Source organism: Heloderma suspectum, chromosome W, assembly GCF_057233095.1.
Source record: "Heloderma suspectum isolate Gila_16-S chromosome W, 16-S_ref, whole genome shotgun sequence".
NCBI lineage: Eukaryota > Metazoa > Chordata > Lepidosauria > Squamata > Helodermatidae > Heloderma > Heloderma suspectum.
In genome coordinates, this window is record NC_139475.1 from 59,383,066 (window position 1) to 59,406,796 (window position 23,731).

General features: G+C 47.7%; 1 protein-coding gene across 1 annotated transcript in view; it reads left to right on the top strand.

The window, feature by feature from the left end:
• LOC146334064 (receptor-type tyrosine-protein phosphatase S-like) overlaps positions 1-23,731 on the top strand; it is a 256,868-nt gene that overhangs the window by 97,468 nt on the left and 135,669 nt on the right. The window contains 4 exon segments of the mRNA XM_084824914.1: positions 15,234-15,539; positions 17,788-17,981; positions 21,880-21,997; positions 23,492-23,610. Coding sequence (XP_084681040.1) covers positions 15,234-15,539; positions 17,788-17,981; positions 21,880-21,997; positions 23,492-23,610 — 737 coding nt within the window.

Genomic DNA, 23,731 nt, shown 5'->3' on the forward strand with positions numbered 1-23,731 from the left:
GGGATTCCTTTAAAAGCTTTATTCTTCTTTTACAACTTAACAACTATACCGTTTGCAACTAGATCTGAGCAGCACAGTACCTATGCCCTAAGTTGGAACAGTTGGTCCCCGTTTGAAAGGGAATTACTGGCAGACCCCTGAACTTAAGGACTAGGGAGAGTCCCTCCCCTTTTCCCTTGGATCCTCTGGGCGCAGCTGTTGTTTGCGCGCCAACCGGGCACTGCGCCTCCTTTCCGCGCCCTCCATCTGGCGCTGCTCTATGCGTCTGCGTCGCGCATCCACCAAGTCGGCTATCTGTGCTCGGTCACTCCCTGGACTGCTTTCTAATCTAGGAATGCTGGTGGGAGGAATCTCCATCAGCTGTGGGCCCTGGGAAAGAGGAGCGTGCTCCTCTCCCAGGAGCGACTCCTCTTCCTCAGAATCAGAACTACTCTGGGATTCTATGGGCTCAGTGTCCACCCTGACATCATCCCCACTCCCGTGAGGCCCTCCCTCCTGCTCCTCCCCTGGGGCCCCGGGCTTGTGGGGGTACAGCTGGTGGAAGCGCCTCAGCAGCAACGGAGCATGCACATTTTCTGCGGGTTCCCAGGATCGGTCATCAGGCCCGTACCCCTTCCAGTCCACCAGATATTGCAGGCGGCCGTGAGAAAGGCAGGAGTCCAGAATCTCCGCGATCTCAAACTCCTCCTCCCCCTCCACCAGCACTGGTGGCAGGGGGGAGCCGACTGAGCAATGAGGGTCGCCAGAAACCAGGGGGGACAGCAAGGACCAATGAAAAACAGGATGGATCTTCATGGAGGGGGGGAGAGCCAGGCGAAAAGCAACAGGGTTAATCTGGGCCGTAACCTGGAAAGGCCCCGTGCAGCGAGGCGTGAGCTTCCTTGCGGGTGAGTGAGAGGGGAGGTATTGGGTGGACAACCAAACCCAGTCCCCGGGTTGCAGAGATGGACCCGGCTGGCGCCGACGGTCTGCAGAGGCCTTGTAGGCTGTCTTGGCTTGCTTGAGGAAGTCCCGTAAGAGGTGGTGTACCGCTCGCAACTCCTCTAAAAAGTCCTGGGCCGCTGGCACCGAAGAGGGAGCTAGAGTGGACGGGAAGGCCTTGGGGTGGTAACCAAAATTGGCAAAAAATGGAGTTTGGCGGGTGGAAGCATGGCAGGCATTGTTATAAGCAAATTCTGCGAGAGGCAGCAAGGAAAACCAGTCATCCTGCTGGTAATTTACGTAACAGCGCAGATATTGCTCCAGAGTCGCATTGGTGCGCTCGGTCTGACCATCCATCTGTGGATGGTGGGCGGAGGAAAGACGGAGCGTCACATGGAGCAACGCCAGTAGCTCCCTCCAGAAATGGGCAGTGAATTGGGCCCCCCTATCGGAAATGAGACCCTCGGGCCATCCGTGGAGACGGAAAACATGCGCCACGAACAGCTCTGCCATCTCCCTGGCTGTGGGCAACCCAGAGCAGGGGATGAAATGGGCCATCTTAGAAAACAAATCCACCACCACCAGAATAGTGGTCTTACCGTGTGAGGGAGGCAAGTCAGTGATGAAGTCAAGGGAGAGCAGTCTCCAAGGTCCTGAGGGGGTAGGCAGGGGGTGAAGCAAGCCTGTGGGCTTGCCTGAGGGGGCCTTCGCCCGCTGGCAGGTTGGGCAGGAGGTGACATTGGACTTGACGTCCTGACACACACGAGGCCACCAAAAATCCCTCGTCACTCCATGCAGGGTCTTGGCGACGCCAAAATGCCCAGCTGTGGGGGAGTCGTGGCACTGATGGAGGACCCTCTCGCGGAGGGGTCTAGAAGGCACATAGACCCGGCCGGAATGGTAAAGCAGGCCACCTCGCAAAGAGAAGGGGGTAGAGTGGGGGGGGGGGCAGAGGCTAGCCCCAATTCCTCCACCTTTGTGCGAACAAAAGCATCCTGAGCCTGTGCAGAGAGAAGGAGCTCCTCCCAAGAATGAGGCACCGCAGCTGCCGCCAGGCCTTGTGGGGGAAGCTGGTCAGTCTCCTTCTTGTCAAACACATCCTGAAAAGCTGCATACTTCTCTGGGGGGATGATGATAGCTGAGGGACCGCCAGAAGCAGAGAAGGAGGGGGGGGGGAAAGGGTTAATGACTGGGCTGGGATTGGCGCCTCCTCGGTGAGGCAATGCTCCCGGCAGTAGGGAGACGCAAACTCCACTTGCCGAAGCCCCCAAGAAATCTGAGGGCTGTGCTTAGAGAGCCAGGAAAAACCCAGCACGACTGGGTATAAGGGAACCTTGGCTAAGTGAAATTGAATCTGCTCAACGTGGGACTGGGTGCGCAGAGTGAGCGGAACTGTAATCCGGGTCACCGCGCCCGAAGAGAGAGGACGCCCATCAACGGTCTGCACTGCCAAGGGGGCAGGAAGGGGCAGGGTAGGAATCCTGTGGAAGAGGGTGAAGGTCTCATCCATGAAACTGGTCGTAGCCCCCGAGTCCACTAAAGCTAGGGCCTCCACCCCACCCCGCTGTGAGGAGCGGAGGTGAACATGCAACAGCAGATGGGAGGGTGGGGGGGGTTGGGGAAGGCACCCACCCGGTGGGGAGCTGACTCCCACTCTGGAGGCCCCCAACAAGCTTGGGGGGCAGTCTAGTCAAGCCTGGGGACGAGGAGGAGGAGGAGGGGGAAGGAGAGGCGGAGGAGGCAGCGGAGCTGTGGATTTAACTCGGCAGGTCTTGGCGAAATGCCCCAGGTTCCCACATCGAAAACATCGGCGCTCAGCTCGCCGGCGCTCAAGTTCCTCTGGCGGCAGTGAGGCTCGGGTAGCCCCCAGCTGCATCGGAGTCTCCTCCACCCCCAGCGCCGGAGCGGGGGGTGGGGGAGGAGGCAGGAAACGTGGGGGAATGGGAGGAGGGAAATCCCAGCCCCCGGCGCCCCGCCGGGTCTGCCGGCGCCCCTCCAGCCGACTATCGATCTGAAGGCAGGTGTGGATGAGCTCCTCCAAAGTAGGCGGGCTGGGCGTGCGCGCCAACTCATCTAAGATCTCGTAGTTCAAACCATCCAAAAACTGAGCCACTGGCGCGGCATCATTCCACTGTAAATCCTGCATCAGCAAGCAAAAGGTTGTCGCGTAGCTGGAAACTGAGTCCTTGCCCTGCCGGAGGCGGCGAATCTCCCGAGAAGCCGTCTGCGTGCGCAGGGGGTCACCGAAAAAACGTGCCATGGCTGTCATGAAACCTTGATAGTCCCCGAGCAGGGGGTCATTAGCGAGCAGGAGTCCCGAAGCCCATTTAGCTGCCATGCCTGACAGTAGGTTAATGATGAAACCCACACGAACCTGTTCCGTTTGGAAATCCTCAGGTCTAAGACGCATGTACAGCTCTGATTGGGCCCTGAAAATCTGAAAAAGTCCTTTCTCACCAGAAAACCTCTTTGGCAACGCCACCGGGCACTTGCGGCGTGGGGGAATCGGAAGTGGGGGGGGGGGGTTGAAACACTGCCTGTAGATTCTGCACGGCAGCCGTCAGTTGAGCCATCTGATCACGGAGCATCTGGTTCTCTTGCGCCAGAGCTTGCACCGCTGGGTTCCCGGCACCCTCCATAAGGCAATAGGAGAACAGAGAGAGAGAGGAGAGAAAAAAAAAAGAGGAACGGGGACCAAGCTGTCAAGGGCTCCTTGGAGGCCTCTCTCAGTCTAATCCAGTAGCCAAGTCCAGACACAGACAAAGGGATTCTTTTCAAAGCTTTATTCCTCTTTTACAACTTAACAACTCTACCGTTAGCAACTAGATCTGAGCAGCAGAGTACCTATGCCCTATGCTGGAACAGTTGGTCCCCGTTTGAAAGGGAATTACTGGCAGACCCCTGAACTTAAGGACTAGGGAGAGTCCCTCCCCTTTTCCCTTGGATCCTCTGGGCGCAGCCGTTGTTTGCGCGCCAACCGGGCACTGCGCCTCCTTTCCACGCCCTCCATCTGGCGCCGCTCTCTGCGTCTGCGTCACGCATCCACCAAGTCTGCTTCCCGCGCTCTGTCACTCCCAGGACTGCTATCTAAGCTAGGAATGCTGGTGGGAGGAATCTCCGTCAGCTGTTGGCCCTGGGAAAGAGGAGCGCGCTCCTCTCCCAGGAGCGACTCCTCTTCCTCAGAATCAGAACTACTCTGGGATTCTATGGGCTCAGTGTCCACCCTGACAAGGACCAGGGTGCCTCAACACATGCTCAGCCCAAGAATTTGTTTTCAGTGCCAGAACTGGGCTCACAATCCTTCTACACACCCAAGATTCACACCTGCTGTCCCCAAAGCTTTCTTCTTTAGAGCAGAGGAAGAGAGCGCCATTGTGCTGCTGCTATTATTAAATAATTGGGAGTCAGGAACTCTTGCCAAAGTACTGCAGATCACCCAGAGATCTACCAGTAGATCCCAATCTACCTTCTTCCCACCCTTGGTATATAATATTTACATACTGCTTTAGCAGGCATTCCCTCCTTCCTGGAAACTGTAGCTCTGTGTGGGAGGCTAAAATACCACATTAATACCTTCCTTTGTCCGTGGAGAAGGAGTCCTTCCTTCCTTTTTGGACGTCATTTGCTGGTGAAAACTGTACGCAACAGAAAGTAAAGACTTTTGTTTTGTTGGGGGGGTTGTAAATAACTACTTCTGCTGTGATCGAAAACTCCCAAACCCTTCTGCACTGGATCAATGGGCTTTCACACTGTGTTCCTTGGTACAACTACAGTGGTTTTTCACTTTCCCCCCCCATAGCAATGAGCAGCAGCTGTTCACTTTGATGACAAATAGTAAATGAGGAATCACTGGGGCTGAAGCAAAAGGTGTTCCCCATCCCCTGAGGACTCCTGCCATCTGGGACACAGATCAGATTTAGCCCCCTCCCAGCTGGATGCCACGTTGTAGCCTGGTGACTTTTGTCCCATAGAATGTAAAAGAAATCACTGAAGATTCTGTGCTTACTTATTTTGAGGGGAAAGGGCATTGTTGAGACAGGAGGGGTATGTGTGTGAAAAAGTGCTTGTATCTTGCAAGGACCCCTGGGGGTGCAAGACCCTGAGGGGTTCCTTAACAGTAAGGGCTGGGTCACTGATTATAAGTTGCCCTCACTTGTTCCAAGGCGTAGCACTTTACTTTCCCTACAGGGAATAAATGGCTACCATTTGTTTGTATAGGAGAAAGCAAAAGGGTGCTCCATTGGGACAAGAGGTTAAACCTGCTTTCTGGTACCATGAGCCATTCAGAACTAAGCCAGCTCCTCCCGGCATGGCCCCACCCCTTCATTTGCATAGCCCTGCCCTTTAGTATCTTGGTCATGCTGGAGTGTGATAGAGTCTTGCCAAGTCAGACAGAATGTTTGCAAGTGGATTTTAGATAGGTAGATAGATCTGCCAGCACTAGAAGTCACTCCAGGAATTTAAGGGCACAATCCTATGGGGCTAGGCGGCCGCCTCCGAAGTAGGAGGTGACCGCCTATCCAATGCAGGGCAGGAGAAGCACGGAAGGGATCGTTCCCTCCATGCTCCTCCTGCCCTGCATTTTTGTCTAGACAGCCAATCGAGGCTATTTATCCACGGGAGGGTGGAGCGTGGGAAGAGGCTGCCAGACAACACATAGGATGTGTTGTACCAGCATTTCTGCCTTCCCCACCCTGGTTTGGCTGCTCCATGCGCCTCTTCCATGCACGGAGCAACGGGGCTGTTCCGCACGGTCTACAAGGCAGCGCGGAGGCGGTGGGGGGGAGGTCGGTTCTCCGGGAACCAACCTCAGAGCATGGGCTCCAAGGTCACTTCCCGGAAAACCACATATTCTATGGCTGTCTAGCCACTGACTAGCGGCCATAGGATTGCTCCCCCCAACATCTTACAAGGATTCATCATCTGGTGTGTTGCAAAGTCTTGCAGAAACTTAGGGCCTTTAAATAAATAAACCAAATACATTTATATTTATTTTTGCATCCTCCCTAGTTACAATTTCCATCAAACCATGGTTGGTCCTATGAGACCTTGATGCATCAAAATATCTCACCCACATTTTTTGGAGGCCTCTGGTCCATTTGGAGATGTTAACGTTTATTATTTTTGGAATGGGGGAGGAGTTTTCTTTCCGTTAAATATTAAATTTTCATATATGTATATATGAAAGAGAGAAAGAAAATTAAAATCCCTTTTTTTGGGGGGTGGCTTTGTGGATATGTTTGTTCTGCTTGTTGATACAATGCAAAAGTTGGTTGACTGAGATGACTGAATGTTTGTCCGTTTTTCTTCTGTGTTGTTGTTTTTTATTAAACCAAAATGGTCATTGGTGAAAGGAGGAGGGTGGACAGCTGCTAACCCTTCAGTCCAGTTCTTGCTGCCTTAAAGGAGAGGGGGACACCCCACCAATCCCAACAAATAAAGGCTGATGGTTTCTCTGGGCCCACTCCAGTTTGTTTGTATGTGCCCTGCGGAGAGATTTGTATTGTTATCCTATCCCTCCCCCTTCTTTTTGGTTGGTTTTGTTAAAAAAAAAAAGCCTACATTTGGGTGAAGGAGTGGGAGGTTGCCAACACTTCTCTCTCTCTCTCTTTCATTAGTTCAGGGAGAACTTGCTTCCTGAGTGTACAATCTGGGGAAGGAGCTTTGTACAGTGGTCTTGTAACATAGTGAAAACACTTTTTTGTTTGTTTCCTGGCTGGATGCTGGAGGAACAAGTTCAATTCTTCCCTGATCCTGGTGGCATCCTTTGGTGTTCAGACCTTCCAGCTCAGGGCAGGCTTTTTGTGTCTCTCTTTTTTCTTTTTGTCCTATGCAGCCCCCCCTTCCATACAGCTCCCCCAAGCCTACTCCATGGCAAGTCTTTTCTTCCTTCTCTCTCTCTCTCTCTCTCTCTCTCTCTGTTTTTCTTCTTTATTCTTGTCCATTTGCTGGCATGCCCGTCAGAATGCATGGGTGCTTTGAGGAAACCATGCCTTGTTCAGTTCAGTCTGCAGCAGGATTTCCCCCCTCCCCTCCTTTCTCTCTCTCTCTCTCTGGGCATATCTGCATGGGGTGTTCTTCAGAAAGACAAAATTCTCTTCTCCAGAACATTCAAGGCCTGCAGACATTCTATCCATGTTAGGGAAAGGAGATAGATCTGACATTTTAAGTGGATCCATTTTAAGAGGACTTGATGGTATTTCTGGTGCCCCCAGAACACACTTACATTTTTGTTTTCATCCTGGGGTGAGCTCCAAAGTTACTGGTCCTGCAGGTATTCAGCATAGGTCCAGGCTCACCCAAGGAAAAATAGATTCATCCTTTGCTGCTGATTGTGTTTCTGCCTATTGGCTAGCACAAATGCCATCAACAATCCCTCAAAGCAAGGTGTTCGGGGGTTTTATTGTACTATTATTATTATTTTGTAAAATGAAAGGCAAATGAAATGATTAGATGCATAAACACTTATATGCCTCTTTTTAAAAAGGAAGAAAAGCCATAGTCCAGGGCAAGACTAAAGGCTGACTCACTTGTCAGTCCAGTCAGTGTTTAGTTTCCTGGTGTGTACATTGGCAAAGCCAGGTTCACATTGTGGGTGAGAAACATGCTGTGATTGCTCCAGTGTCACTTCCATGTTTTGGGGGGCCCTCAGGCAAAATGGTCTCCATGGGCCCCTCTCCCAGGGTGCACTCACCACTTTCACCTTGCCGTTGCTGCTCATTTGCTTGCCCCTTCTACAGAGCCCAGTCCACACCACCTCCCAAAAGGAGAGGACAAGGTGTGCAGAAGGTACTGTTCCTTTTCCTTGCTACCTTGAAGAGAGCAGGTGAACAGGCAGCCACAGCAGAGAGGAGCCACGGGGCCAGGAGACACCAGGGATTGTCAGTGGGGGGCCCTTGTTGGGTTATGGTGTCCAGCAATACCAAGCTTTGATCATTCCAGAAATATGCACATTTAGTCCAGCACCTATGGGTACAATGATAACAGTAGCTGAATTAGCCACACCGAAGCCCTCTGTTGCCACAGGACTGTCCTGTATCCTGTAGGACTTTTTTTCTTTCTTTTTCTTTTTTCTTTTTGCAGAAGGCTTCTCCCAGATTTGTGGTTTAGTGCTAAACCTCCTACCTTAGAAGCAGGAGCTGCTTGTATGCAGATACGCCCTTTTCTTTCTCTCCATGGTTTCATGGTGCCCACCCCTTTTCTCTGCTCTTTCTCCCATCCCCACACCACTTCTTGCTTGAGAGATTTCTCCATGCTGCCCCTGGTCTCAGCTTTTCACAAGCAGGTGTGCACAGGCAGCCTGCATTCCCTTTCAAACCTGCCCCCTCCCCGCATGCAAACACCCTCCCACAGCACTTCCTGCTACTCTGTCAGGGTGGCGCTTTTGAGCATCAACCCCAAGAGTGATTAAAAAAAAAAATCAATTAAACTAAAGGTAAAGTATTATTTTTTGATCTTGAAAGAAGTCTGTCTTTAACTCTTCAAGTACTAGAGACAATAGACATGGATGCCTGGAGAAAATTAATAGAACTATTAGAAAAGAGACAAAACAGGTCAGATTTTTTGGGGGGTGGGAGCAGAGAGAATGTGAAGGATGTATTGCCATTTTTTACCCAATAGTGAAAGCAACAGATTAGAGATTTGCTGTTGCTGGGTAGTTGGTTTATTTTTCTTTTCTTTTTTTAAATCAGTGGTTTATTTTCAATGTTTTGGAAGCACAGTTTAAGCATATAACCCAGATTTGCAGGGAAATAGCAGAGAACACAAAAGAAAAAAAGAACTCCATTGTAAAATGGAGCTTTTGACTCTACTGAATACATATTTTTTTTACAAAATAAGTTAGCTATTATTTAGAGTTGTAGGTTGTCTTTCTTTCTTTTTTAATAGCCAGTATATCCAAAGTCTATGGTACCTAAAGGGTTAAAAAACACATATCTCCTTGGTACGAAAGCTCAGTAAGGGGCCATTCTTGAGGCTTGGACAGTCAACTTTTAAAGCATGTAAAAGCGTGCCCAAGGTGAGTACTGGCTGGTCTCAAGCAGGTTCACAAATACATTCCAACCTGTATGCACACCTGCACACACCTGCTCTGCACACACCTCTGCCACACGCTTTTCTTCTCCTTGTGGTCTCCAAAACCCCAGCAGGAAAGAGGGCACTGCCCAATGGTGCAGGTGCAAAGCCAAGGGACCTGGGGATTGCAAAGGCTTCTAGCTCTTTCAAAGTGGGGATGTATTTGACCTCAATGGCTTGGAATAGTACATAACCGCTTGTCTCCTTGATCACAAAACACACACATACACACCCCTCTGCCTGAATTCTCACAGGTTGGACTGGATTGTGAAGAAGACTCCATGCTCCTCTTGACAGCAAGGTCTGCAATTGGGTGACTGTTTCCACACAGATGGCGAGGTCCAGAAAAGTATGCACTGTGGTTCTTTTGCTTAGCCAGAGAGAGTGCAATAAACTCTTTCGTCCTAGTTCTTTCCCTCCACCCCTCACCCACATTTACTCTTTCTCCTCCCTGCTTGGAGTTGGAGTTTAACACATCCAAATGTTGGAGTTGAAGAAGGGTGAGTGAGCACTTTGCCCTCCCGGGCAGCAGAAAACAGGCTGACCAAAGTTACCCAAGGGAGCTCTACACGCTGTTTTTGGTTTTGACAGGGGCTAGAATTTACTATTTTTTATTTGTCTTAGTACTGAATGTCTGATGTGGCTTTCAGGCACAGGATACCAAAGGGTAGGTGAGGCCTGGTCTTACTCTGCAGTGGGTTTCTTTGAGGTTTTAGCTGTTGAGAGAAGACATGGGATATCACCACCCCTTTAAGCTTTGGAAAAAAGGTGGAAGGGGGGACACGGTGCAGCCTTTGCCCAGCTTCCCTGGGGGCGAAACAAAATAAAAAGTTCAGAATTCCTCCTCCTAAAAGGACATAGAAGAGCTGTACTGGATCAGACCCCATGTAGTATATTATCCTATTTCAAACCACAGTGTCTGGGATGCTTCTGGGAACACCACAAGCAGGGTACAAGTCTCACAAGGAACTGAGATTCAAGAGGTAGACTTCTCCTGAATTTGGAGGCTTCATAAAGCCATCAAAGCCAGTGGCTTTCCCTACATCCTGTGGCAGCAAATTACATAGAGTAATTACATCTTATGCAAAGAAGCCATTTATTTTGTCCATCCTGAATCTCTTGCTCCCCCCCACACACACACGAGCTCTAGTATTATACGAGAGAGATAAAAAAAAACCTAGAGTATTTATTTATTACACTTTTAGACCACCCAATAACCAGAGTTCTCTGGGAGATGTACAGGTAAATTTAAAACATAAGATACAAACCAACAGTGTAAAACAAAAAAACGGCACATAAGAAAACACTAGATAAAATCAGCAAAACAATGCAGCACATAAAGCTGAAGCGAAACCAGCTGCAAAATAAACAGCGTGAAGATCTAAAAGCACTAAAGCAGTTCTCCAAATGGCCAGGAGAATAAAAAGGTCTTCACCTGGCATTGGAAAGACCATCATGTAAGTGCCAGATGAGCCTCTTTGGAGAGGGCATTCAACAGATGGGGTGCCACCACTGAAAAGGACCCCTCTCTTTTAGCCACCCACTTTGGGTGGGGGCATCTCAACTGAAACAAGATTTTGAAACACTGCAAAACCAAAGCCCACTTCTCAACAATGTGGTATACTTATGTCTGGACTGTACCACTTTGAACTCACAGGACTGAAATGCTCACCTAAGGGTGGGGGTAAGAATTTTGTTTGGCTCGCATTTTGATTAGAACTTGTAAAGTTAGTGCTTCCCAAATCAATACGCAAACCAGAACACAGTTATCCTTTAGTATTCACACTTCTTATAATTTGGTGATGCAGTTATTGGTGGCGGGGCAGGGAGTGTACTAAAATGCATATAATAGGGATAACTGTACACCCAAATGCATATATTAGGGCCAAACATATTTTTAAAAGCATTTAAAAAGCAAAAGAGCCGGTGTGGTGTTGTGGCTAGCATGTTGGACTGACAGCACCAACCACCTGTCCAGCCACGTGCGTGTGTTTCCAATACAGCATTATAACTTCTTATGTTATTAAGGTTTTTACAATGTGGTGAAAACCCGTTAAAAAGTAGGGTGGCCACTTATGTCTCACCAAAAAAGGGGGCAAGAGAAGACACAGATTTGCATAACATTATTTTATTTATTTCTATTTCTTATACCCCACCCTTCCTCCAAATGAGGCACAGAGTGGCTTACATTACCAATAACACAAGTACCAATAAAACAACCATAAAATCATACTATCACACTAAGGGCGCAATCCTATGCATGTTTAGACAGAAAAAAGTCCTACAACTCCCAGCATTCCCCAGCCAGCCATGCTAGGCATTGTAGGTCTTTTTTCTGTCTAAACATGCATAGAATTGTACCCTATAACAGTTAAAAATACAACAATAATAATCTAACCTAAAAGCACCAACACCAGCAAGTCAGGAGCCAATTGCTTGTGTAAATAAAAAGGTCTTTAACTTACTTATTATTTATTAATTATAAATATTATTTATTTTATCAGACTTACGTTTGATAAAATAGCCACAGCAGGGGCTAATTGCACCTCTATGCTAATTTATATGTATAGATGGGAATTTAGAAATAATTACTGTAATTTAAATAGCAAGACAATATATCTCACCATAGTGTGGACAACTGTGACCAGTTAACCTACATGTTTGCTCAGTTTACTGTCTCCAGTGCTACAAGGCCCCTGTTCCCCTTCTTACAGTTGTTGATCTTTAAACCACATTTGGACTAGAGAACCTATCAAATAGAGGATGCCTTCAAATAGAGGACTGGCCTCTATAAAGTAGGACACATGGTCACCCTATAGTAGCAACTGAAATTACCTTCTCCTTGGTCTCAGCCAGATATAGTTCAAGGGTACTGGGATACGCAACCTCCACCAACAATCTTAATAAGTGGACAGGAGCTTCCCTTCGGGTACCCTGGTCCCAAACCATGCGGAGGCCTGTTATTAAGCAAAATCCAGACCCAGGGAGATCGAACAAAATGGGAAATAACTTCTCATAGTGGGAGAGCCACTGTGTTAGAGTGATGCGTAGAAACCCATCACGAGTCTGACCTTGCCTCTGCAGAGCCAAGTTACCCTAGCACTCCCGTAAGGAAGTCTAATAAAGTTAGCCGTTGCAGAAGGTAAGTAAAAACAGACTACAAGGACTCTGGAAGGATTTGCTTTATATTTTATGTATAATTTCAGGGATTATTATTATTATTATTATTATTATTATTATTATTATTATTATTATGCAATTGTTATTTCCCTTTTGATTTTTTTTAACGCGGTGGCTTGATTTTATCATTAGTTTTGTTTGCTTTCTGAACTTGTCAGTTTGGCTTGAAATAGTCTCTTTTATTTTTGAATGGCTGGCAGAGAGGTTGACAAATGTTACTGGGGGGGCGGGGAGCCAATCTAACAAGTAATTTTAACTTGATTGCTCAAGAGAGCTACGTTTTATTAAAAAGGCACTATGGCTGGACAACTCCATAGGCTGTGAAGATATATGAAAATCAGATGGGAAGAGCATCCCCCACCCCAAAAAAGGAATGGCGTTTGGGAAAATCCCACTACCACAGGGGAACATCTCTTTTTGCCTCTGGAATTGGGGCCAGGGGGGCGGAGATAAAAGAGAACTCCCCTCAAAGGCCTGGACTTTGTCAGGGGCCACCAGTTGCTGACTCTTAGCCTAACTTGCTGTAATGCTTGGTGTTGGGAGGAGAGACAACATAAAGAACCACATCCTTAGAATGTTTGGCTTCATCCTATACATGTTTTCACATTAGATTTTAGCCAAGCAGAACAATTTGGAAGTCCATTTTTCCCCCCTTGATCCTTTTCTTGTTGCTTCTTTTTCTGTCCCATAAGCAGACACCAGAATCTGAAACATGTTTTAGAACGTTGTTCTGTCTACAAGGGGCAGCACTGCTGCACTTTAATTTCAGCTTTTCTGTATCCAGAACGAAGAGAGCTGTACCTTAAATTCTTCCCTGCTAAAGCAGTTGAACAAAGTGCATGGATTCTAACAAAAGAGTTGTTCTTCTGGAGATTTAACAGTAAGAAAAATATAGGAAGTGATAGAAGTTAACAAACTGGGCCAAGATCCAGAGATCCATCCTCAAAAGGCACATTATAAGTAACAGGATGGCTTTGCTTTCATTTAATTTTTTGTTCAAGCAGGCCTCTTTTTCCTGCTGAAACACAGCATAGGCTGTTTTCATGTTATTTAAACAATTTGTATGTCACTCTTCAATAAAATCATTAGGGCAGCCTACACAAAGATAGGTGTGTTTAAAAAAAGATACAAACATAAAATCACAATTGAAATAAACATTATAACCCCAGCCCAGAGAGTCAGTGTGTAAGCAGATCTCTTGCACATATGCATTGCAACTTGTTGGCAGCTGGGAAGCTTTTTTCTTTTTGCATATCAGAGCCTCTGGATTGAAGGTGAAACAACTCCTGCCCCACAAAACAACGACAACAACAACAAAACACCAAAAACCTTTTCAAATGGGTTTCCTGGGTTGAAAACAAAATGCCATGTTATGTGGGCGCAACTTCCAACACCCCTGTGAGCATCCATTTGTATGAAGCAGTTCTTTTCTTGTGTGGGGTGAAGAAAGGAGAAACTGCCCTTCCTTGTTTGTCCTTCTAGAACAGAGGTGGGCAGAAGGTAGATCTCTAGATGCTTTGGACTTCAACTCCCAGAAGCCTTTCCCAGCATGGCCAGTAGTGAGGAATGCTGGAAGTTGAAGTCCAAAACATCTAGAGCTTTACTACCTGCCCCTGCTCTAGGACATTATTCTGCTGCTCTTTGTAGACATGGAGTTCACATGCAACAAAAGCAGCAGAACTGCTTGCGCATAAGCGGCATCCTTTGACATGTGTATCAGCAGGCTAGACTCTGTGGTAGGGATGTCCGTCACTGGGAAATTCAGTTCTTTTTTGGCTCGATGGAGTTCTGCAGAGTGTACAACTCAGTTTGTGTCTGCAAGCTGAGCTGTAGGCTGTTCCCAGAAATCCGGGAACATGGGGGGGGGAGGTTCCACAGTTTGCCCAAATTTCTTAGCAATTTGCACAAATTTGCCCATCATTTGCATAGTTTGCACAAATTCAGCTGTAATTTGCACAAATTCAGCTGTAATTTGCACAAATTCAGCTGTAATTTTCACAACTTGCTTCGGAATTTGCCCCAAATGCAGAATCTTCCAAAACACATGCACAAAATTCCCAGAAAATCCGCAAACTGGCCTAACTCACTCCAGATGAAATCAGGTGCCGCAGTGGGAACCAAAATGAATTCTGTGGGTCCAAGCCTAGGAAAACGTGGCAAACTCCACCCTCAAAACAGATTTCTCCGACATCTCTACTCTGTGGTCACATAGGTCTGTTTGCTGGAAGTAATTCTGTTGTTCCTGCAGTGCGGCTCTCTCTCAGTTGCAGACCATACCATCCCAGTTGAGAAGGGATCTCTTTCAAGGCTAGGGACTGGATCCCTTCCTGCTTGTGGGATCTGCTCAGGGAGTAAGCACACTGTATATTCAGGATTCTCTTCCATGTATGCAAAATTGCAGAAGGCACACAGCCTTTGGATGGAGCAGGGAAGAATTTCCCCCTGGGCCTGCTGTCCATGTGACAGTTGCCTCTGTCAGAGTGTTTTGGGGAATATGCAGAAAGTTTCAGAAGGATTGGTCATCTATGTGGATTTTTCTGGAAAGATCAGTGAGCACTAATCTCTTGCATTCTCTTCCTTGGAGAGCTTCCTCCTCTTCTCTCCCCGCAAAATAAAATAATCTGTGTAGATGAGCAATTTTGATGCAGCTTTTGATGTAGGTGCTGTTGCAAAAACAACAGCCAAGGATAATGTTGACAGCAGCCCTGTGTGGCTGCAGCTGTCAAGGAGAGACCCTCAGCTAGCCCGCCCTAACTGTGTGTCTCTTCATTTGCTTTGTAAGATTTGTGTTGCAATACTCACTTGCTTTGTTTCCGTTGCTTCTTTGTTTTCTTTTGTCTTAAATTCAAAAGAAGCAAATTTTATTTATTTTTCTTTTAAATTTTATCTTCTTCAACCAAATGTTTGTGTGTTTTGTTTTAGATTTTTTTGTTATCATTCTTCTTTTTTACTTTTACCTTTCCCATCTTTTGTTGTTTTCCCCCCATCCTCCTCTTCTTGCTTCCCCCTCTCCATCTCTTCTCCCCTGCCCCATGAACTTCCCTTTCTGCTCCCCATAGAACCGTCTGCCCCCCCTCAAGATGTAAAATGTGTCAGCACCAGATCCACAGCCATTCTGGTAAGTTGGCAGTCACCTCCAGCCGAAAGCCAAAATAGCATCTTGGATAGATATAACGTCCACTATCAAGCCCTGGACTCGGAGGACACGGAACCGAAAGTGGTGAACAACATTCCCCCAACAATCAACCAGATCCTTCTGGAACTGCTGGAGAAGTGGACGGAATACCGCATCACTGTGGTGGCGCACACGATGATGGGGCCAGGCCCTGAAAGCTCGCCGGTCATCGTCCATACTGATGAAGATGGTAATAGTTTTCTCCTCACATTCTTGTCTTTTCTCTTGAGCATACTGCAGCTGTGCTGCTAAATGTGGTGTAGAGATATGGTGGGGTGAGGAGGGCTATGGAGCCTTTAAGGCAGCGGTATTGAACCTCTTTCAGCCCAGGGACCGAATTCCACTTCCAAGAGGCTCTCAGGGGCCACATTCCAGTACTAGGTGGGGCCAAAGCCCAGAAGGGCAGGGCTCAAAATCCAAAAACTACCAGCCTATTGTAGCTTAAAGCTCTTACAACCAGTCACTAAGCCTTCAGAGTGGCATTTCAGCCTTTTAGCATGGGGAAAAAACAGCACAAAAGCCAGGAAACCACCAAGCAGTCAGTAGCCAAGGAAGGGGCATGGCCATCTGGGAACTCCCAGAGGCCCGGATTTGGCCCCTGGATTTGAGGTTCTGAACCCCTGCGTTAAGGCAGTGCTTCCCAATCTTATGATACCTATGGCACACTTTAATGTGAAATGCAGGGCAGAGACAAAAGGGGCGAAAGCCAAGGAGCTGTTAAGGCAGCACTTCTCCAAAGTCATGTATTCGTGGCACACTTTAATGTCAATATCTAGTGTTAATGTGCAGTGCAGTCCACTTTACTTTTATGCTAAATGCAGTACACAGGCAAAAGTGGAGGGGAGCCTTCAAGGTAGTGCTTCCCAAGTCTGTGATACGTGTGGCATTCACTCTGGCTCCCTATGAAAAGATTTACTTTTTGCATGTGTAAAAGCAACAATTTTGCTCCCCCTGAGGAACCTACACCCTTTGATTTTTCTGCATGATTGAATGGAGATGAGCCCAGAACAGCAACTTGTGCAGGAACATGCAGCATGCTCTGAGAGTAATTTGTTCTGCGTCTCTCCATTGGGAGTGGCCATTTCGTACCCAATGCAGAATCCTGGCAGGATATTGGAAAGAGGGAATTGCCAGTGTGCAAATGTACAGCAGTCTACCTCCATCATGGTAGGGTGTTGTGTGGGCCATTAACTAATTTCTAGTGGCCCTTTATTTATTTTAGAATGTCGTATATCTCACACTCTCTGCCAAAGGCATGGCACTCCGAAGCAATGTGTATAATATATTAAATATAAAACAATTCCAGTTCAAATGTCCCTGGAACAATAAAAATGGCTGCATTAGGATTTAGGGGCGCTATCATTGCTTCGTTGTAGTATATGACGCAATCTTGAGACACTTTCCTGAAGAAGCCTGTAACAGCGCACACACACAAACACACACATTGTTGTTTGAGTTAATCAATATGGGGGGCACTTAGACTGATGGAACACACACACGTGCAACGAGGTGCACTGACAAAATCCAGCCCTCAATGGCTGGAGAGGTGGCAGGTACCTGTAGAAATCGGGTAGCTATATAGCAGCCAGTGGTTCAGGACTGGCTGTCTGGGATCATCTGACTTCTAGGATCAGTGGTGTAGTGGTACATTGTGAAGCACAGGTGCTCACCATGAAAGCCCCCGTAGTCCCGTAGCCATGCCCTCAAGGAGAGTCCCAAAAGCAGCACAGGGTACACATAACTCCATGGCTGTCTTGTAGCCTGTATGGCAGATGCCAATTTTTGGCACAGGGAAGTCGGCCTCACCTGATGCTCAGCCACACTCGACCCAGTTCTACTGCCTGAGTTGTCAAGGCTGCTGTTTAAAGGAGGGGAGTTTGCAGGGAGTTTAAGCTAGCATATGATCGTGGTCACCCAGAATTTGCCTGGTCCCAGACAATTGTGTCATGGAGCCTGGGCTCAAAGGGTTGAAGTACTGGCATTTTTTGATTAGCAGAGACAACAACCAGCCCCAGTCAGCATGGCCAATGGTGAGAGATGATGGGAGTTGTAGTCCAAGCCATCTGAAGGTCACCTGGTCAGGGAAGGCTATGTAGCCAACTCTGTGTTCTGAGCTGTATGAGTCAAGCAGAGACTGGTAGATTTGGATTGCCTTGTATTGATGGTGACCCAACAAAGCCTGTGGCCCCATCCTGTTTTGCTCGCATCCATGAAGGCCTTGCCCAAACCACTAACGGTTGCATCATAGACCCGGATATAGACTCCTGAGCAACCCCCTTGAGTTCAGACAGGGTACAAATGGGACTGTCCTTCTTCAGCAGCATTGCAAACAACAATAACCTGCACTGTGCATTTCCTGTATTAAAGCTGAACTGTCCACCCTCTTCTCTCTCTATTTCTCCCCCTCTCTCTGCCTCCTTCCCTTTCTTCTTTTGCAGTGCCTAGTGCCCCACCTCGCAAGGTGGAAGTGGAGGTTCTGAATTCAACTGCCATCCAAGTGTTCTGGCACTGGCCAGTCCAGAACCGCCAGCACGGACAGATCCGTGGCTACCAAGTCCACTACGTACGCATGGAGAACGGAGAGGCTAACAGTTCGCCACAGATCAAGGATGTGATGCTGGCTGATGCTCAGGTGAGTGAATGTTCATGATAGATGGATGGATGGACGGACGGACGGACGGACAGACAGACTAGCAAATGGACCCAACTTTGCACAAGCTGGAATAGCCCTTGGTGCAATACGTCGAAGCCTTCAAGCAAAGTTACATGGCAGTCAGAGTTGGGCATGTTGTGCTCACCCTGTCTGGGTGACGCCATGCCGCTGGCACCATGATATGCTCCTTGCCATAGTGCACCCCTACAGCCCCCTGAGGGTGCGGTCTGCCCACTCCATTCCCCTGAGGGAGGCTGCCCCATGGCAGTGGGAAGGGAGCAGCCGTATAACTCTGTGTCAGGGTGGACACTGAGCCCATAGAATCCCAGAGTAGTTCTGATTCTGAGGAAGAGCAGTCGCTCCTGGGAGAGGAGCGCGCTCCTCTTTCCCAGGGCCAACAGCTGATGGAGATTCCTCCCACCAGCATTCCTAGCTTAGATAGCAGTCCAGAGAGTGACAGAGCGTGGGAAGCAGACTTAATAGACGCGCGACGCTGATGCAGAGAGCGGTGCCAAATATAGGGCGCAAAAAGGAGGCGTAGTGCCCGGTTGGTGCGCAAACAACGGCTGCGCCCAGAGGATCCAAAAAAAAAGGGGAGGGACTCTCCCTAGTCCTTAAGTTCAGGGGTCTGCCAGTAATTCCCTTTCAAACGGGGACCAACTGTTCCAACTTAAGGCATAGGTACTCTGCTGCTCTTATCTAGTTGCTAACGGTAGAGTTGTTAAGTTATAAAAGAAGAATAAAGCTTAAAAAAAAAGAAGAATAAAGCTTAAAAAAAACCAATTTGTCTGTGTCTAGACTTAGCTACTAAATTAGACTGAAAGAGGCCTCCAAAGAGCCCTTAACACTCTGTCCCTCAAACTACGCCCGCCCCCCCCCCCCCCCCCGGCTTCAAGCTGTATCAACTGCAAATCTATGCCCTGAAACATACCAAGTTTCTGTTGTCTAGGTTTCATGGTCTTCGAGCTATGGCTATGACAGACAGACACATATCCTCCTTTATTACACACACACACACACACAAGTTGGCTGATGAGCCAGAAGGCTGATTTCATTCCTGAGCAAATCTGTCTGTCCTTGTGATTGGCAACTTGGCTATGAGAGCCAGATCAAGAATGTGAATCTGAGGGTAGAAATCTATGCATTTTGTTCATGTTAGGAATGCATAGAAGAACTCTCCCCAGGTTTTTCAGGTTCCAAATTGCCTGATCTTTTTGTGGAGTGGCACTGATGCGTTAGCCATCTGTCTCCTCACATTTTCAGTTTCTGGATTTCATGCATGCACCATTGACTGCAGTGCTCCATCTTGCACTTTGGGGGTGGGGTGGGGGTATTTCTTTACTGGTTGCTGATGCACACAAGCGTATAGTGTGGCAATTAAAGCACCTTGCCCTCACCCCACCAAAAACTATACATATCCTGATGCAATCAGGCAATTGCATAGGGCTTTCCATTTTGCACTATGATATAATCAGTGCACAGCTGCACACAATGGTAAACGGGAAAGAGAACAAAAGCTGCAATCTGCTACTTGAGATCCTCTTGGACTGGGGATACTAAAGATTATACCTGAAGCCTTCTACCTGTAAACAGTGTGCTCTATCACTAAGCTACAGTTCCTCTGGTAAAAGTAGCCCTAGGAAGCTGCCTTATACTGAATCAGTTCATCTAGCTCAGGATTGTCTTCACTGACTGGCAGTGGCTCTCCAAGGTCTTGGACAAAGAAGTGTTTTTCCCATGACTTGCTACCTGATCCTTGAGAAGCCAGGGCCTTTATGCAATGAATGTTCCCCTCGAAAGCATACCTTTCACCTGGAGAATGTTCAGTGCCACAAAAATGTGATGCCGCTCTAGTTGCTTTCCTCCCATTAACCAGGGGCCATGTCCACTACTAACTTCATGCCTCCTTGGACCTTCTTCCTGTTTGCCCAAGGGGCCTGTGGGCTTCTAGGAGCAGTGTTTCACTTCCCAGTGGCTCCACCATGCTCTCTTTCTGTCTTACGCTTCTCTTTCTCCTCTTTTCATTCTTACCTGCGTACCCTCTTTTGCTCAGTGGGAAACAGATGACACCGCAGAATACATGAGTAAGGCACTCCTGTCCTGGTTGATTTTGCTTTGCTCCCTTCTCCTTTGTTAGTAATGGTGTGAAGTTGTTGTTGTTGGGGGGGGGGTGTTTTTTCCCCTCCCCCCTTGCCTTTTCTTTTTCTCCTCAAATCCCTCTTGCCCTGCATCCCAGCTCTCTGTCACCTTGTGTTCTCCTTCCCTATCTCTGATTGTGCCATGCTTTCTTGGTGTCACTCCTGGGGGATGGGAATGGGGGTGGGAAGCACTATAGTTAAACTGGTCTAAGTGTATGATTGCTCAGGCATGGCTCCCATGAGTTTGAGCAGCCTCCCTGTAAGGATTGGGCCCAGCACCTCTGCAGGAGCATCTTGAGAGGGCATGGGAACTGACTCGGAGTCCCATGAGGAAGAGGACGAAGCAGTGGGAGATTTACCAAGGTTTCAGGAGATAGAGCAGGGAGACACGGGAAGAGACGGATCTGTACAGATGCCAGTTAATTAGTTAGTTCAAAGCCAAACAGAAACATCTCCATCTGTGGGAATACAAGATCTTACAGGGAGGGAGGAGTTGGGTGTGATGGAGTCCAAAATTGGATGTTGGGTCACAAGGGAGGAGCAACTTTGGGAAGTAAGGTGTTCTACAAGGTAGGCCCATTCAAAGAGGTCCTTAGGGAAAGACCCTCTCTGACTAGAAAAGCCTCTCAGGTTTGATACTGTGGGTTGATGCCAGTTTCATTGCAACTTTCATAGCAATAGTGCATCCATCAAAGGGATCTTCAGGTAGTCTATGTGATATTGTGCAAAGCTAGTTAGAGATCTTAGCTCTAGGCTGCTGGAGGCTGAGGAAGTCTGTAACCTGAAACGCTGTTGATCTGACTGGTTCGCATAATAAAGGCTATTTACTAAGAGATAGACCTCTTTGGCTGGTTTGGCACTTGACACTTCCCCAACCTGGTGCCATCCCAATGTGTTGTACTAGAAATCTCATCATCCCCAGCCACCATGGCTTATGGGGCTTGCAGACTATGCACTCTACCACTGAGCTTTGGCCCCTCTGGCTAACCGTGAACATGGGAAGCTACCTGAGACCTCCCATCTCACTCCGTATTGTTTACACCAGCCTTCTGCACTTGGGCACCTTCCAGATGTGTTGGGACTTCAACTCCCATCAACCACAGCTGACATGTTGATGGGACTTGCAAGTCTTATGCATCTGTAGGGTGTCAGATTGGGGAAAGTTGAACTGTCGGAGGAGGACCACAACACAGAGGCCTGCACTAGAGGCAGGAGAAATGTGTTTATCTGGCTCACTGGCCTCAAAACAGTTGCTTCATGGCACAGGAAGGCTTCTCGTGCCAGAACTAAAGCTGCCGCCTTCCCCTTCAGAAAGAAAATAGGTCTGGAAGGGGGAGGGGACACTTTAATCTTCTTGAAGATGGTGGATTCTTCCCTCGGAGACTTTAGGACTCTTTGAAGAACCTGGTGAACATTTTGATGGCAGAAGTGTTTTCTGTTGAGATAGGAAGAGAGATGGTGGGAGGCAGATGGGGGAGCAAAGGCCCTTCCGACTGCTGCGTGCTTTGCATCAAGAGTGGTGTCTTCGTAGCAAGGCGTGAGCATGTGTTTTGTAGCTAAAATGTTTGGTTTTCCTCCCCATCACATTTCCCTTTTTTGTCCCCTCTGAAGGACTGCTGTGTGTTGTGTTCCCTGCATGTTTTTCAGTTGTTGTTGTTTTCCCCCTGCAAGTTCAAACAGTTCTTACTTCAACATTTCAATGGAAGAAATAATGTCTGGTTTTGGATTCCTGTCCACAGGAGATTATCATCACAGGGCTGCAGCCAGAGACGACCTACTCCATCACGGTAGCTGCCTATACAATGAAAGGCGATGGCGCCCGTAGCAAACCCAAACTGGTCGTGACCAAGAGGGCAGGTGAACATTGTATGAGGATTGTATTCTTGGCCTGCTTTACAGGGCTGTTGTGTAAAGGTTCTGGTGAAATGCTTTTGAGCACTTGAAAAATAAGGGGTTGGCAACTGGAGGCCTGGAACCAAATTCAGACCTCAAAGGATTTCCGTCAGGGCCCCGAGCATAGCCCTTGATCTCAAGGACCCCATGCCTGCATGTGTGTGCATCCACAATTATATGCCCCAAGCACTTTCTCCCTAGCAAAGGCAAAGGGCTCTTTAACTCCCTGTGCTGTATTGTGAAGAACAAGAGAGGCTTCAGTGGAGCCCTTTGTCCTGTTAATTGTAGTTTGACCTCTGGCCCAACACAGGCAATGGGTTCTTTAATGTTCCGTTATGGTGTGAACAGCAAAGGCTTTGAGACTTTGGTGGAGCCTTTTGTTCTCTGGTATCCCTATTACAACTTGGGACCAGGATACCTGGGAGAGCACCTTCTCCCTTAACCAACCTGCCCGGTCGCTGAGGTCATCAGAGGGTTCCACATGGACCTATGGCCTGGTTGGAGTCCACCTGGAGAAGGGCCTTCGTTTGGTGGCCCCCTTTCTATGGAACTCCCTGCTTCTTGAGGTCAGGCAGGCACCAATATTGTGTTGTTTTCAGCGGCTCCTGAAAACATCTTTATTTCAGGAAGCCTTCCCTGACTGACCAGAAACGGTTCTTATAGGTACCCTGTTTTTAAAAATTACAATTTTTAATATGGCGTTTTATTCTTTTATCTTTTTATCTTTTATTGTTCACTGCTCTGGAATCTGTTTAGATGTGGAGCGCTATATAAATGTTGTAAATTAATAATAATTTATGTACCTTGATCAATTTCACCCAGGCTGGGGCAAGGCAAAGCGCTCTTTAATCCCCTTGCTATGGTGTGAACAATAAGAGACTTGGGGAACCCTTTGCCCTGTTATGTAACTTTCTCCCAAGCCAGGGCTGGAGGCAGAAGGCGCTTTAAGACCCTCCCCTGTGCGGAGGGACACCCACAAGAGAGGCCATTCACTTGTTACACTCCTCAGTTGTTTATTCCTATGTTCATGCTAAGGCCACAGGCAAATAGAAGTGAGCAGCTACGATGGAACGCTGGGAGTTGTAGGACTTTTTCTGCCTAAACATGCATAGGATTGTGCCTTTAAGCATCTAATGTAATGCCATCATTTGGGCCCTGATTCAGCAAAATAGAGAGAAATAATGGAAGGCTGTGTGTTTTGAGACCTTCCGTTGGCTATAAGATCAAGACTGTGTGAAGTGTGTGTGTTTGTATCGGGGGCAAAGGGAGGCATTCAAACATGCAACCTCCCCATGCATGTTCCCAGCCTGAAGCTCAGGGTATGTTTTACCACTGGGTTCCTCTTTCAGTATTAACCACCCCTTCAAGTCATTGTAGGGATTCCCCAAGAAAAAGGAATCTGCTTTTAACTCCAGAAATGTTCACGCATCCCTCACACACACTTCTCACCCTGACTAGGGATGTACGGACTGTGTAAAATCTGCGTCGCCTTTCGTTCCGTCATCTGCCCACGGACAGATGCGAATATTTTTTTTCGTCAAGTGGAAAAATACGGAAATAATTACGTAAATATTTACGTAAGTATTTACGTAAGTATTACATAAGTATTTACATAATTTACCCCAGTACGTAACATTTAGTGTATTGTCCCCTGTTCCATTCTATGTTTCCTCAGCAGAAACGTACGTATTTTTCTAC